The 17,798-nt window shown below is 35.8% G+C and overlaps 1 protein-coding gene across 2 annotated transcripts; it reads right to left on the minus strand.

Moving 5' to 3' along the window:
• Positions 1–770: 770 nt before the first annotated feature.
• On the minus strand, positions 771–11,728 carry LOC18432346 (phospholipid-transporting ATPase 1). Of its 2 annotated transcripts, XM_011624367.3 has the most exons (9): positions 9,430–11,728; positions 6,461–6,803; positions 5,394–6,258; positions 4,351–4,474; positions 3,818–4,037; positions 3,014–3,472; positions 2,383–2,567; positions 1,531–2,284; positions 771–1,098 (listed from the first exon to the last, which is right to left on the minus strand). In XM_011624367.3, exons 1-8 carry the CDS (start codon positions 11,309–11,311, stop codon positions 2,250–2,252), a joined length of 4,113 nt encoding a protein of 1,370 aa, XP_011622669.1. In that variant the 5' UTR covers positions 11,312–11,728; the 3' UTR covers positions 771–1,098; positions 1,531–2,249. The 2 variants fall into 2 exon arrangements, with proteins under 2 accessions (XP_011622669.1, XP_088730090.1); XM_088873964.1 differs by lacking the exon at positions 771–1,098 and having other exon boundaries at positions 2,050–2,567.
• Positions 11,729–17,798: the final 6,070 nt, after the last annotated feature.

Genomic DNA, 17,798 nt, shown 5'->3' on the forward strand with positions numbered 1-17,798 from the left:
TTTTTTTTTCTCTGTTTTTTTTTGTTAGGTGAATGCATCTTAAACTACATAGACTACATGGAGTAAATAAGATTTGACAATCTCAAAAGTTTTCACAAACGGATTAAAAAATGCTAAAAAAAGTGCCACACTCCCATGGAAGCATTTCCTCCCTTCATTCCCCCAATAAAAATCAAATAAGGGCTATTTTTTACGCCTCAAATTTTTGGATGCAACCAATTCGAATAACATCCAAAAAATAAAAAATAAAAATCAGCCGCTCACTCTGTGCTTGGTGAAAATAACATCCAAAGATTTGAGTGAAGGCTATCCCACTTCTGTCAGGATTGATCTAGGTATTTAAGAACTCAATCCAATTCCTTTTTTTTGAAGACAACCATCTAGTGATTCTTGAGTGGATCCCAAAACATGTACAATACGATCCAACGTGGCATACCAAACACAATCAAAATAAGGAAAAGTTTTCACTAACAATCCCACTTTTGCCATCTTATACCATTGTCTCGTATACCCATTTGGCAAAGTAAAATGTTGGAGCTGCCAAAACTGATACTGATAACCACTCAGGAAGTGTCCAATAGATTATTTCTTTTAACTTTGTGATACAACTCTAGCCCCTCATAACTCACATTTGAGGACTAGGAGTGATTGTAACAGTCTTGTACCAGAGATAATATTAGGAGTCGGACTTGGGATTGAGTAATTAGCAGTTGGAATTAGGCAACATTACATCTCAAGCCACTGAACTACCAAAGAAAAAAGAACAGAACTTCACCCACAAGATAAATGGTCCTATAGTATACAAGCCCAAGAGATAAATGATCATTCTCGTGTAATATTTTCCTTTTATAATTGACAATAATTATCATAGTATCATCCCATAAAAAATAAGCACCAAGAGAAAGCACTAGCTCTAGCTCTAGCACTGTTCACCAATAACTTTGGACATTCTTCATACTTGGTGCAAATCTTGCCTTGGGAACTCTGATTCTTTCTGTTACCACTTTGAATCACTCTCATTTCATTTACAACTCACGCACGAGACTTCGCAGTGAGATCCCAGCGTTCGCTTGGATATGTGCACGAAATAGAGAAGATCTACACCAATATTTGAGCAAATAAGAAAAAGGAGAAGTTGAATCCAGACATTAGATTTCAGATTCACTATATATGTAGCAGGTGAATGAAATGAACCAAGATCTTCATCAGATAATGCACAGGTTGAAATTTGGCACATTCACCAATCAGACATGCATAGTGATATACAATTTGTGTAAATCAAGAGAATGAAATGGATGACAATCTTTATCAGGCAATTCACGGGTCAGAAAAGCATAAAGTTTTTTGGTTCTTTTCTCAGTTGAATTGTCCTTTGTTTTCTTTTTATAGTTTCGTTGATTTTTCTTTTCCTTCTCCTAATACATAATAACTAATTATTCATACAGAGTACCAACCAAAATTATAAAGGCAGTCCAGGTAGAATGATGTTGGGAAAGTAAAAATAAACAATACGACTAGAAGTTTGCATACCTCATTCTCAGAATCTTCTCAATCGGTGGCCCTTCATTTTCTTGAGGATCGAAACTCTTTCCAATGTTTCCCAACACATACACATTTCCTGTCTCACACTTTTAAGCAACTAACTTTGTAGAGAAGTGGCAAAGAGCCACCCAATTAGAGCATGAAATATAAAGCGCAGCAACCAATGTCTTCTTTTTCTAGACTTGTCTTTGCTTCAGAAAATAGGACCATTAAAATATATGGCCTTTCAACATTGTGTTTTGGGATAGTAAGTAATTTGTTACTCGGAAAATGATAAAACCCCATGCATTATGCTCTGCATAGTAAGGCCAAACTAGCTTCACTATGTGAGTGCTCATGCATGTAATAAATTTTGAAACTAGCATGAAAGAACCCACAAATACAATGACTTTTAATCGAGGATTAGGAACGATGACAACACTCGTCTGAACTAGGAGGAGAAAAAACATCAATTCCACTCCAACCCAATGAATAGGGACAGCATGGTGTAAATGAATAGAGACAGAATGGTGTAAACTGAAACTGGATATTGGGATACAACTCTGACTATATTACAAAACCCGTAAGGGCAAGCAAGTATTCAATATTTATTTCCCCAATACATCCATATTTGCTGGCCTTGGAGGATGCGGCAGTATATCTCAGATGATACATGTGGAAAGCAGGAGCCGCAAGGGCAACCTTGCACGTACCTGGAACTTATTCGATCACCATTGAGCTCCCCATTGACGCGAGCTCGTAGCTGAAGTCAGGAAAAACCATGTTAAACTGTATTTCTCTTTGATGGAGAAAGTGCTGTTTCTCTCTCCATGTGAAAAAATTATAAATGTTAACCAGAACCTTCATCAGATTTGACACCCAAATGGCGTCTCTTCAATATCTCATTTTCTCTAGCTATCTGAATATCAGAAGGCCAAAACATCTGCTGGAGAACTTTGAGAAGGAACCGGGGAAGCAATGCTAAAACTGTTATAAGCAGAATATTGAGCCAATAGGTTGGGAACAATGCTAAATGGTAAATAGTCCTGTCAAAGAAACCAAAAAATTAGATAGTGCTCATGATGATCCCAGTCAAGATTCAAATATTAAGCTTTTCTAAAAGTCCAGAGTAAGTTCTAGCTAGATCACTCTCAGAAAACAAATTCTTTTTCTTAAGAAAAGGGCTTTTTTTATGCTGTTAACTGTAGTATAAAGGTTAACCTTTATATTTAAGCAGTAAATTGTTTACATTGAGTCAGAAGGAAAGCAGCTAAGTTCAGCTTATAAATAATAAATTACCTTCACTTTTAGAACGGAAAGCACGTGAGTCCAGATTTTTAGCAGAGCTTTGGGTTTAAGTTTTCAAAGAGACCATAATATTTTTTGTGCATGTGCCAGGGTGTATAAAAATATATTACATCAAAATTTTCAGCAGAAGGCTACGCTCTTGGTTCTAGTTATCAAAGACGCAGGTCAGAGTCAGGACACTAACCAGTAATTAGGAAAGTCAGGTATGGAATCCAATACCACAAGACAAATATATGTGATGACTATAGAACCCCATAATGCAATATGAGTGATTAATATCCAACGCTGGATGTCCATGGCCAAGTGAACATTGACAAGCACAACCACCGCAATTGTCCACAAACTGCCCATACTCCATATATCAATTGTACTGTTTCTGTAGGCAAACAAAGGCACATAGAAGAGCACTAGACTTTGCCAAAGTGTATCGATCATTGTGAGCCAAAAGAGACGCATGTTGTAACTCTCTTGCCGATGCCCAGCACCATAAAGTTTAGGATAACGGAGGAGAGTCCTATGACTTAGGTCTTTGTCAAGAATACCCACAACAATTGTTGGGACAGATGTGTATATCACGGAGTAAAACACACTGCTCCAATCTGTCAATGCAGAAGTTGTAGAGAAAGCCGTGCATAATATGTACCTGCAAAAAAAAACATGCAATTATCTATTTCAGTAACATTACAAGTTTGGAACCAGAATATTCAACAACAAATGTGGCCGTTGTTAGGCATCAAGCAGGTTCATGTAATTACAGAAGGTCCTTAGCAGATAATTGATTGCATTTTCTTTCTGAAATTGGAAATTTCCAAACATGAACAAATTATTATCACATTTCCAAAAAAGAACTTTAGCCTTTGGATTTTGTGGCACCATATCAACAGTAAATCATGTCAAAGAGATACTGGCAATTCACAAAAAACCATGATAGCTAAAATGGAACATATTATGGCAAATTGGCAACAATTCAGAATCTAATCATACATACCAAAATAGCATCATTACAAACACAGCATTTCTGTAGAAATTGTACAAAACCAAATAACCAACACGCTGGTAGTTCCAATGTCCATGCACAAGCAGCAATCTTTTCAAAAACCTGAACTGCCCCATAGCAAAATCCGATGCCATCACTGCTTGACGCCCTTCTTGACCACATATGCCAACTCCAACATCCGCCATTTGAATCATGGAGACATCATTAGCTCCTGTGGAATCATAGGAATAATCAGTCACAATAGAAGGGAATAGTAAGTACACACTCCCAAAATACCCGCGAGGAAAAAAAATTAATGAAGTATTAACAAGACATCAATTCATTAGGTTATATTACAGATATGAAGCATGTAAATTAAGTTGTATGATTGACTTCAATAGATGCAATGATCATACCATCCAAGTACGAATGAACCGTCTATGGGAGAAAGGACACTATCAATATACATGCATCCAGACCAACAGCAGCAAACAACATGGAATGATGATTTAAAAATTATAAAAGAAGGTTTCCATATTGCCCACCGTCTCCAATTGCTAACGTCATGTCATTTGTCCTGCTCTTTATAAGATCCACAACACCAGCTTTTTGCAGAGGAGCAACACGGCAACAAAGTACTACTCTACAGGAAACTGCCAAATCAAAAAGCTGCACATACACAAAATAATAGAACACTATCAGCAATAAACAATCATCAACAGAGGTCAAAAAGATGAAGAATCATGCAACTAAAAGAAATGTGAAAGAGAAGAATCGGCAGTTGATCTTGATTTGATATTTAGAGTTTCTAGATATATAATAAAGGAAAATATCAATTAAGGGGTTGAAACCCCTTACAAAATACTAAATAAAAGATCAAAATTACAATTAGGGGTTTGCTTTTAAATTTCCATTTCAATCAGGTATGACCTTAAAAAAAAATTATAAGTTCCCATATTGCCCCTAATTGTTGTTAAGAGCCCCCAACAATTAGGGGCAATTGGTAATTTTACCCCCAAAGAATCCTTTACATAATAACATAAATGACCCTATTTTTTTCAGAGCTAGAAATAATGAACAATTTGTTTGGTATTTAAAATAAGGAGCATAAGAAGTATTTATGTCATTTAACATGTTCGGTATTTGAAATAAGGAAATAATAAGGGGTATTTATGACATAGCTCTTTCAAATGATGTAAATACCCCTTAATGTTCCTTATTTCAAATACCGAACATGCTGTTTGTTATTTCTAACTCCAAACAAGCAAGGGTACTTCTGCCATTCTGCTAAGGACTCTTTGGGGATAAAATTACCAAAGTGAGCCTAATTTTTTGGGCTCCCAACACCAAATAGGGGCAATCTGGGAAATTTTTAATATTTATTTAAGGACATAACTGATTGAAATAGAAATGTAAAAGTAAAACCGTAAATGTAATTTGTGATCTTTTGAACCCTTTAGTGATTTTGCAGGGGGTCTCCACCCTTTTACTGATATTTTCCCTATAATAGAAACAACCAACTAGATTTTAGGAACCCCAAGGTGTTAGAATGATGTGAAAACCTACAAGAAGCTTTTAGAATGCAAACCTCTGGTTGTAGGTCTTTCTCCAAGATATAGACGAGACTGTTGCCATCTATAATGAGTGCAAGTTGTTGATTCATTGTGCTTGCTACTTTGGCACCATATTGTTCAGGCAAGTCTTCAGTATCAAAACTGTATCTCAGGTGCAACCCGGTTTTGGGAAAAGTACTGCCAGGTGTCACATAGTCATTCGGATTCTCAACCTCTGTTTGATCACTATCAATGTTTTTCTTCCATTTCGAATTTTTGCTCCTGCAACCTTGTGGTTTAATGCCATAGTTGGCCTTGGCATCTGCCAAAAGGTTCTTACATTCCTCCTCTGAACTGCCATTGATAATAATCTGTTGCATGTGGTGTGTAAGGAGTTTACATGAAAGACCAATAGAAATTGCAGTCTCCTGTTTGTCACCAGTGAGAACCCAAACTTTAATTCCTGCTTGCCTTAGGGATTCTATGGCTTCTGGTACACCATCTTGCAATCTGTCTTCAATTCCTGTAGCCCCAAGAAGATTCAGATTACACTCAATAAGAGATGCAGTTTGACGTAGCTTTGCAGACCTCTCGGTTAATGAAGTGCTTGCCTCTTGGTAGCTCTGAAACCACTCTTCAAGCTCCATTTCAGAGAGATCCCTCGAAGCAAGTACCAGGGTACGCAATCCCTGCAATGAATATTCATTTAAATGATTCTGGGTTGCACATCGTATACCAGTAGATTGATCCTCTCTTTGGTCAGTCACTTCTGCAAGTATATTGAAGATGGAACTGTCAGCACCTTTAACCAAGACCTTCACTGAATCATCGGGAAATCTAACCACCACCGACATCCTTTTCCGTACACTGTCAAACTCATGCAAACCCAACACATCCAACCTGAACAAGATAAAGATTGAATGAGGCAATGGAAACTATCATATAAAGGAAACAACTTAATCAAACACAAATAGATTAACAGGTTAGAGAGCTACGCAGGACAATTATGATTACCCATCTATTAAAAGTACGGAAAAGCATAAAAATGCACATGAATCTAGATCATGCGAACTGGAACATAGTTCAGGATGGAGGGCACCACCTCTGCTCTTCCCCATGGATGTCAATTACAATATGCCCAGATGTACGCTCCATAAGTGTGTAGCCATAAGCAGAGGCAGCACATACTAAAGCTTGTTCATCAGGAGACTCCCCTTGATAATCAATAACCACAGGTTCTTCATAAAATTCACCAAAAGAAAGATCTGTAGAAAGTCGTTTTCCAGTTTTTATCGGAATAACAGTATTACACGCTGCCAAAGTGAGGAAAAATTCATGTGCAGCAATTCTTTCCTCTCCAACTAATTCCTTGTGTAACAATGCCACGAGTTCAGGATCCACTTTGACTACAGTCTTAGGCTTCCACCTCTGTCTGCTAATAGTATCTGAGGCAATAAAAACAGAACAGCTTAAGCTAAACAACTCCGGACTAACTAAGATCTAAAACAAAGATAAAATTATCCAATTACATCACCCGTCCGTGCGAGCCTGATCTGTTAATCAACATTAACAAATTAATGCGATATAAAAAATGCACTGGATTGTATGTGGTTTCAGATATATGACCGCAATTATTTAATAACACATTTTACAATTTCAAATACGGACCAAATTAGTCACTACAAGAGCCGCTACATTTGAGGGTCAAATTTGGCAACAATAAAGCATAAAGTATCCACATTGCCTTCATGTGTAAAACTGTACCAAATGGAAACAAGCTTAATGGATATTAATGTAGCTTGTGGATAGCCTTCATGTGCAAAACTGTACCAAACGAAAACAAGCTTCACGGATTTCAATGTAGTTTGTGGATAGCCTCCATGTGCAAAACTGTATCAAATGAAAACAAGCTTAATGGATTTTAATGTAGTTTGTGTCAATGATTCACATTGACTTGGATAAATGGTGCACCTCTTCTCAGAGATTTAATTACCAACAGCAAGAACATGTTCCAGAAAGATGACATACATCTAGTAGCTTGCCCCAGGTAAACTTAAAAAAGAATTTACTTTTGCATTGCAACTACAAATTACTTGATTACTTCCGCTCAAAATGCTCCATCTTCAACCCACGCCACCCAAAAGGACTCGAACCTAGCCTAGCTCATGAAAGCATGCAAGCCAGCCTCCGAGCACAAATGCAGGATAATGGAAGTGATTGGCCCAAGCTACAATGAGGCCTAGATGCCTAGTTCATTTGCATGCCAATTACTTCTTTTTCTACAACTGTCATGCCCAATATTTTTTCATCAAAACATACTTAACCTCAAAGCATGAACCAACTATTTTAGTAAAGGACATTATTAAAGTTCTTCACATAGCTAAAACAAGGAACTTAGTGAATTACAGAAACCAAGAAATTGGTGCATGTTTCTAGATTTCTAGTAGACAGAACCCCTCAACAAAGGTTCTGAAGTTTGGAAATCAGAGTCTCAAAATATTCCACAATGTAGAAGCTTGAAGCAAAGCAACAGAAGAACATTTGCATAAATAAAAAATGCACCAATCTTGAGATGAGTGTAACATTTATGTGCCAAACATCCACCAAATGTCGGTATCCAGTTTCCAAAGGCATCAAGTATTTATCAAATGCTTTAGAAAATTTTATGTTTTAGAAAGTGGAGAAAAACAAAAGCAGTCCATATCGCGCCTAGGCTGCCATATCGAGGTAGGGGGGGGTGCCAAAGTGCCCTGCCTAGGTCAATGCACCCCACCAAGAGAGCCCTAAGCCAGACTGCAAGACACTTATGCACCTGAGGTGGCATCTAAACTGGTGCATTGTGCCTCAACCGATGCGGCCCTCCTATGCAAGTGCATCGCGCCCCCGGTTGCCCACCTTACACACACACACACATAAAAAATGGCCAAAATGCCCCTAAAACATCAGGGGTAGTTTGAAATTTTTTGTTTGAAATATTTATTATTATTATGCGCACCATTGTTAGATGCACGAAAGCCCCAAATTTCAAGTCGATAGGTTTGTAAAAAATGAAAAATACAACAAAGAAATTCAACATGGCCGGCCAATGGCTCAGATTCAATAGGTTTGGATATTTTACATTGAATCTAGGCTGTTGAACCCATATTGTCCAGTAGGGCATGGTGTGTATGTCTTTTGAAATTTTTTTTTTTTTTTTTCTTTTTATTTGTTGGGAAAACGGGAGGGGTGGGTGTATGTGTGTGTGTGTCGGGGGAAGGGGGGCAGGCACCTCAAAACTTAGTTGCCTGCATCATGCCTAGGCAACTGGACCACCCCATGGCCACCTAGGCTGCACCTTGTGCTTTTCTCAACATTGTTGAACTTCTGGTAGTATCGTATACCAGCATTCTCAGTGCATAAGTCCCTATGGTTATCAGTATAGATCTGCTAATAGTCCTGCTTAACCACAGCCCATGACACTAAGACAATTTGTAGTTCCCCAAGTTTTATGTAGAAATAAACCATCTAAGTTTAAGGAATGGTGGAGTGCAACATAAGGACTTTCCAGAAGGTCAGCCAACCTTTTACAAGCACATTAAATTGCACCTTTCAGCTAGGATCCGGTGTATAAGTGCGGTCTGCCCACAACAACAATATCAAACTTCCATTATTGGCAATAACTTCTTGCGCAAACAGAAAAGCTTTAATTCTTATTCTTTGCTAACAGAAGATTTCACAGCAGGCATTGCATTTGTATCATAAATATCGTATCGAAATCATAAATTCAGGAAAATAAATCAGCTAAAGGTCACTAACCAAAGAATACAATAAAATAAAAAAATATAAAACAGCTAGACATGTTCAAACGTTAGAGCGTGAAAGGGGGAAAATAGCAAAAGAAAACACGCAGCATACGACACATCTCCAAGATATCTACTAAGCATAACTTGAATGGGGGTCGTCGTAATACATAGACAACACAACCCCTAAGATATCTATTAAGCATAACTTGAATGGGGATAAAGCTACCAAACTTAAACAAAATTTATCCACCATATAACACAAAGCATACCATAAGACAGAATTTCATACCTGCAATGCCTCCTTTCCCTGGACGGCCCTCAGAGGTATCCTGCATCTGTTGATCAGCTAAGTAAGAGGAGTTGCCGTAGTTTTGTCCATGGATACTAGCCTTGCGAAATTCCATCTTGTTCTCAGTCAGAGTCCCCGTCTTATCACAAAAGACATACCTTATCTGACCCAAATCCTCATTAATATTTAGGGATCGGCATTGGAACCTCGAGTCTGAACTGCAATCATACATCCTGGTATCTCCAATCATGAAGTATGATTGCCCTAATCGAACCAACTCCATTGATATATAGAGAGATATGGGTATCATAATTTGGAATACTATGACAGAGCTCAAAAAGGAAAAGAAGATTTCCAATGGTAAGCCATAATAGTTATATCTCTTTCCATTCTCTTGACCTTTTGTGAAGTATTTTCTCCTATAAAATGGCAAGGTATCAAGCCGATCCATGTGCCTCTCCAGCCACAAACCCATCCCAAAAGCCACTACAGCGCACATGACAAATAGAAACACTGATAACCACAAGGTTTCCCTGTTCATGTAACCTTCCAATTTACTTCTCTTTGAAGGTGAAATTGCACTATTCAACATTGCTTTAGTTTCTTGACCAGCATATACCACCACCCCAATAATCCAATCAGTATTTTTTAGCTGGCAACCCCGAAGAACAATATTTGATTGACCAAGAGGTATTCTCTGACCACCAAATTCCATGTTTGCGGTGAACTCATATATATTTCTATTGGGTTGTTCGCATCTGATGAGTCCAGTTACATGTTCAGATTCATAATCTGTTGAAGCAGTCTCTTGCCTTGCATACCTTGTTTTCAAGTTCGACTCTCCATCAAGATTCATAGTCTGGACATAAGCAATTCCACTGGGGTCACTACTACGCAATAAAACCATATCACATGGAATAGTTTCATCAGCATGGATTTTTAATATCTCACCAACTCTTATCTTCTTCCATTCCTTTGAGTAAAACCTAGCACCTTGAAGAACTTTGGCCTCTCTATTATTTTCTTTCCTATCTGATCGGTGCCTCCGCCAATCTTCATACCCATCTTTGATAGCAGTGACAAACAAAACAAAAAGAAGAGGGAATAGAGAAACAGTTCTCCCAAAGACAGCAAGAGGTGGAAGTTGATTCAAAGCAGCAATGACCAAAAAATATATATAAGCCACTCTATGAAATTGGATGAATAAATTCTTGGGCAGGAAAGTTATAACGGTATACTTGCTGGTCCGAATCTCATTTCCAGTAAACTCATACTTGTCATTGGTTCTTCTAGGATCATTTATATGAATAAATCGTGCGTTCTCTTCGGAAGACAAGATATCCTCATTTGCCCAACTCTTTCGGCGAGTCCTCTGATGATTTAGCTTTTCTCGCCTCGAAGAAGAGGCTGTATCAGTAGGTATATACATAGAGGGGCCACTCGAGATTTCAAGAGCACTTCGGCTTAACAGATCAGAGGACTTATCATGTTCCATATGGTGCCCACTAAAAGCAGAGACTGATTGTGCTGGTTGGGAATGGCATTCGGATAACACGTGCTGAAAAAACTGAGATTCTGCAGATTGAAACCTGGTGGTGGGAAAAGTACACTCCGACTCATATAAATTCCTGCCCAAATCCCTTTCTCCAATGGATGCAACATCCCAACTTAGCTTTCTACGGGATAGTGACTCATTTTTTGCATCCACGAAATGGCTTTGGGCATCATCTAAGTCTGAGAAGGTAGAGCTCACATGAGAAGAAGAAACTGACCCAGTTCGACAAAGGCAACTAAATGATCCACGTTTCAGAGGGGGAGGGGCATCAAGTGATAGAGAATCACTAGCATTCTGAGAAAACAGCAATGGTTGCCCAGAAGTCATAATCTTTCAAGAGGAACATTTAATTATAAGGCCTGTAAAAGTTTTCCCCTTCTGGCCAAAATGCATCAGCCAGGGAAATTTGCTTGAAAGAAGAAAACAGTGATACATATCATCTAGCACCCAATTCTTCCTCAAAAGACATTTGGACTTATGCAAGGTAAAGGTTGCCAGAAGAACCTAAAGGTTATTATGTGAAGTTAAGTTCCAACACAAACCTTTGGAAAACTCAAGTTGATGGAAAATAAAAAACAAGACCACATTGCAGCTCTGAAATTAGTGCATCATTCTTGTTTGATTCCCCTCAACTTGGAATACTGTCCAAACGAGGTGCACAAAACATACAGGGCTAAAAATAATAATCAGTCTCCAAGCAGGGAGACTTTATGCAAATATTCACTGCTTTCGCCTCATTCATCGAATACATTGGCATGACTAACATTCATTGATGAGTAAGGCATCAAAATGTCTGCCTTCACACAACAAATCCAGCAACCCCAGATTCCCACTTTCCATATGCACAGAAAAATGAAATATCCTTGTTAATAAATGTCAACAGACTCAGAACCCTATCTTCATAAAAACAAATCTAACACTGGGAAGTTTAGCTTCACTCCCCTTTGCCTTATCTTTAATTCACCTAGATGACTGTTTTCAGCATAATGTCATACTTTCCAGTGGAAGAAAATGAAGACCTCACCACAAAGAAAATATCCCTTATCCCAGTGTTTTCAAACCTAAATTCTTAATGATTCTATAAGTGAACCAAACTTGTCATTTCCTATCCTCCCCTTATCTGCAGTAACCCACCACTTCAAACCATGAACTTTCGCATCTCAATGGTTCTCTGCAAGTCCACCCTTCATCTGCCGTAAACCCCCACTTCAAAGCATGAACTTTGGCATCTCAATAGTTCTCTGCACAAAATTAAAAAGCATAAACTTAAAAAAATTACCCATCAAACAACTCGATCAAAGCAACAGCCAGTACAAAACTTTCAAAATTCTTATTTTATCTACACATCTGACTGTAAATAAAAACTATTAGATATCCAATAATATGCATAAAAAGGAAAGAGAAGTGACAAAAAAAAAGAAGTTAGTGGTCATATTTCAATACCCAAATCTTTCATCTTGTTTGAAGCAATTAAAGTAGAAACCCAACAATTATGCAAAAGAAACTACTACTAATGATCAAAAAGGACGCCAATCCATTTTCTCAAGGCATGATCACTTCACATTCTTCAACTTTTTAGCTCTCTGTAACTTTTTTTCTATTTTTAGTGAACAGCACTCTCTTATATTATTCTTGTAAAACCTTGAGAATCTAGATCCCCAGGAAAAGCTCTTAAAATTTTTGCTCAACAATTTAATACAACAACTTTCCATGAAAATGTCGAAGAAAACACCTTACAACACCAGAAAGAAAAGCACTGGTCACTATTCACATTTTTCAGCAGAAAATTCATTGCTCGTGGTAAAAAGAATCTAAATTTCAGCAAAACACATAAGAACTATTATGCAAAAAAAAAAAATATCACAGATCCACGTCTTTTCAAATCTCGTCACTTCTTACCTCTGTTCAAATAAGTAAGACCAAAAATCGGTGAAAATAGACGTAATGCAACATCCATAAACAAAAAAACTTCCCATTGATACCAAAAGTCACTCAGATTTGATACCAAAAATCACTCAGATCGTCACATTTTCAGCTCTTGCTCACCTGATAGTCCAAAAGAAAACATAAAAGAGACTACCTTTCATGATCAAATTCTTTCGGATCCAACAAAAGAAAAAAAAAAGCATAATCAGCCATGACACACCATATTCAACTGAAACTCGTTTCAAACCCTAATTTCAAGATATCCCTTATACAAGTTCAAAACACCAGAAAATTGTTCAAATGCAGCTATAAATGGCGAAAGGAAAACCTACCTCTTAACGCTAAATAAATGCGATCTCCATGATTTCGCCTCTATCTTCTCGAAACCAGCAAAAAGCAGGCAAAACAATCCTTTATAGCACTGAATCCAAAGGCATTGCTGCTCCTGATGCCGGTCCTGAGATCAAAAAAGCAACTGCTTTCATAATTGTCTTTTTTTTTCTATGGTTTTTTCTGTCTCTCTCTTGTTTTGTACTGTCATGGCAGGCTTAGAGAAGCTAGGGTTTTTGAGAGCGGTCTTGTGGCGATCAATCTGAAGTTCTGAGCAATGGATCAGAGGGGTTTTCGACAGGTGAGAATTGCAGAAGAGACAGAAAACGAAGCTGGAGAGAGAGAAAGAGAGAATTGTAATGCGTAGAATTTGGATAATATCTATCTACTTAAAAAGTTTCGATGACCATTAATTGCTGAATTAATTAGAGAGAGAAAGGAGAGATCAAGATAAAATTTAGAGACAAAGAAGTGATAGATAACAGAACATAGAGAGAGAAATAAAAGGGCATAGAGGGGAGATCTAGAGAGAGAAAGAAGAGAGAGCGGGGGATGTAGAGAGAGAAAGAGATGAGAGGTGGGGCACTGTTCGCACTTCCGTAATTCGCGCTGAGCATCTGCTTAAAAGGGACCTTTCGGGCTTCTTCCGTATTTCTTTAAAAATGAAAAAATTAAGAAATAATCCGACTCCAAATTAATAAATCTTTGCTCTAATGTGGAAAAGTGATTGTGGGGAAGATCCATCCATCAGGATTATTATTAAATGCGTAATGGCGTATAGAAAAGTAAAACGAAAATTTTTTTTTGGAGGTTTATGTTAAATTTTAATAATGATATCCGAAGACTTTTATAAAATCATTATATATACGAAAAATAAAAATTTTAAAATACTTTTATCTAATTTCACTAGTTCCGTGAGGTAATTCATATTTTCAAAAATGACGTAACTTTTCTATATATTTTTAAAATAATAAATACTTTTAAAAATAATAGAAATACATAAGCAACAACTATTTTATATTTTAACTATTTGCAAATATTTCATATATTTTTATGAGTATTTTGAAATTAAATAAAAAAATATCTCAAATGTCTAGATAAATTTCTATAAAATAAATTTTCATATTTTACTACACTTGAAGTATAACTTGTATTTCATGTGAACTCGCATTTGGGCCTCTAAGTTCTGTAGCTTCTGAATGTCAATTGGCAAAAAAGAAAGTCGATCCAATCCTTGACAAAGAAGTAGAACCTAGAAATCTGTTTGCCATTGCCCACCAGAGGTAAAAGAAAAAAAAATATTTAAAAGTTGGTGCCAATCAATTACTAATAAAAAAACCCAACTTGAGTCAAACGAAATAGAATATTAGGCATATATGTTTTTTAATTTATGTTATTTAAATTTTACGTAAATATTTTCCCTCATTACTAATATCCATTTGCGTTGCAATTTTTTTTAAAATGAACAAACAGCTTATAATTCATGTCACCAAAATCCGAAATTGATCATTTTTAAAAAAATTGGATACTTTTACTTAATTTCTTTCCATTGAGTATTTTCATACTTTCAAACTCCAAAAATTAAAAACCATATTTTAAACATCTGAATAATGCTCATGGCCCTAAACCACATAAGGCCAATAGCATTATCAGATTTTCAAATTTTGAAATATTCTCCCTACCCTACTTCTAGAGAAAAAATTGTACAAATGTGCAAATGAATTTTTGGATTTTTACAATCCAAAATTCTTGAAATTTTTGGACTTTGAAAATCTAAAAGAAAAAAAATCAAACAATTAGAAAAGGAAAAACGAGATTAAGCATGATGTATGAACGTAAATTTAAAAAAAGCTAACAACCCATTTGAAGCCACAGTTTTGCATAGCACAGCCTCTTCCGATTTTTTTATCTTTTTTTTTTGTTTTTTACAAGCCAAGAGTTTTTATCTTTTCCCATTTCTTCCGATAAGGCTAGGAATAAAGAATGATATCCGTATAAGGCCTAGGCTTTTGAAAATAAAATAAAGTCTCACTTCAAATCCTCGTCCAAAAAACATTTTCGATAACGAAAATGTTTACTTTGACTTTAAAATCAATTTTCAATACCAACAAACAAATTTAAAACTCAAAAAATAGCACACTGATCTTGCAAATATATATGTACTTATTTTTAAAAAGAAATAGACAGTTTAGATAATTTGTTACAATATACACAACGTTTAGAGTTTGAAATTCCGATCTGTTTTCACAACCACAATATTTGCCGAGACGATCAATGTAAAGATTTTCCAATCCTTCAATTACAATTTGGGACTTATTTTGATAGGACTATAGCCTGATCAACCATTTTCAAAAACTAAATATGAAGAGCGTGTTACATAAGAGGAGTTTTATAACAACAATAAATTAGAAGGTACATGCCCATAATTTACTCCCGACAAAAACAAAATTGTTCAGCCCTAGAGGGACCCGCGTCATCATTCCCTTCTCTCTCTCTCTCTAGAAGTTTTCTGAAATAGGAGAACCATCATTTCCTCTTTCTCTCTCTCTCTCTCTCTCTCGAAGTTTAGAGAAATAAGATCCATCATTCTCCTCTCTCTCTTTCTATCAAGTGTTAACTTTGTTTTCAATTGAGAAATTCATACAAGTACTTTGAAACACACGAGAACTTCAATAAAATTTTAAATTTTCCAAATGGACCAAAAAAATTGAGTGTCATAAAGACAACCGGACATGTTTGGTTCACGTAAAAATATTTATCGAGAATATTTTCAAGTGAAAATATTATTTGAGAATATTTTTAAGTGAAAATATTATTTGAGAATATTTTCAATTGAAAATATTATTTCATATAGTTAAGTACGGAAATATTTTCACACCAATTAGCTGTCAATTGGTATAAAAAAAAATGATATTGGACCAATTAATATAAAAATATTACCACATCTAACCATATAAAGAAATTCTTTCACGTAAAACAAACGTGCCCTTTAATATCTATGCATGAAGAAATATGGTCTAGATACATCTTTAGCTAACCGATTTGCCTACTGATTTCTCACCCTCTGAGAAAAATATAGAAAAAGAGTTGAAATACTTTACAAATTCCTCTAACGGGTCAAAAAATTAATAGTTGGTATTGCTTTTAAATTTCTATATAAGTGACGTATTTCCTAAAAAAATATTGAGAAATTTACAAGCTACCCCTAGCTGCTATTCACAACCACAAGCTAGGAGCACTTTCTTATTTATAATGTATATGTGTTTAATTATTTATCATTTATTTCTCTCTATTTGGACTCTCAACAACCCAGGTCTTACATGAGGTTTTATGAATGCTAATTTACTTTGTTCATTTTTAAGAAATTTATCAAACAACCCATATGAGATGAGCAATTTAATACTTTACTCATATCTTTCGATTTAATTTCAATATACCAATAAAAATACACATGATTTTAACTTGAAATAGTTGCAAATGGACATTATGTCAAACATCTTATCTCTCATGGGTATGTTGTTAAATTTTTTTATTTTACTTAATACACATTGAAAGATTGATTATAAAAAATTATTTTATATTTACTAAAATTTTATAATCAATCCATAAGTGTATATTACACCTGGACTTAATGGCTTTGTTAGGACATCTTCTTTGTTTTGATTCTGTGCCAACAAGCAGATAATCAAACGCACCACTTTTCATCATACGTGTTTCCTCTCTGTCTCTCCCTCTGTTTAAATTGGAACTATTTTTTAAAGAGCACATATACTCTGTCTCCGTAGGAGCATACTATATACTTATTCCCTTGGGCAGAAGACTAACTTGGAAAAAATAATTTTTATATTTATCCAACGAGAGCACCTAAAAATCATTTCGATGATTATATACAAAAGAAATTCAAATTTTGAGTTATGTAACGCTTAGATATCACCCTTCAAAAATTAGACTATAGTCAATCGTTAGGTACTAGTTTTTGTAATTATTTTCATTGAATATTTCATATGGGTTGAATAAGTTACATCCCAACAATTTGGAATCCTGAGAATACTCCTAGATTGAGTTTTACCCAAGGGAATAAATATATAGTATGCTCACTCAAGAGCATGACATCATTTGGATTTTTTTGATGTCATATATTGGAAGTGGCTATCCACACATGTTTTCTCAATAATGTAAAGTCTAGAGTGTATCTAATGTATAGCCATTCCAAACATAATTTAGGCATTAAGATATTCAAACTTGATTCTAAGAATAACATTATGCATTGGCCTCAATAAGTATTCTATCGTCATAATTAATATGTCATTGTTATTTCCTCCATCTAATCCTTACAATAAAATCGAGACATATAAACATCTCAAGACAAATAAATTACACAACCTTATACAATGAGACCATTTGTTTTGATATATGGAAGTCACAATCAACATTGGATGTTGAAAAAGAATTTGGGTGGCTAGAGGCATCCTACCTATAGAGCTCATGTCCAAATGAAAATTCTTTTATGACCTGTAAATAACGAGGTTCGACAATCTTACAATTATGAGTGATTGTG

This window comes from Amborella trichopoda, chromosome 8, assembly GCF_054954075.1.
Source record: "Amborella trichopoda isolate Santa Cruz 75 chromosome 8, AtrichopodaSantaCruz75HAP2 v2.0, whole genome shotgun sequence".
Classification (NCBI taxonomy): domain Eukaryota; kingdom Viridiplantae; phylum Streptophyta; class Magnoliopsida; order Amborellales; family Amborellaceae; genus Amborella; species Amborella trichopoda.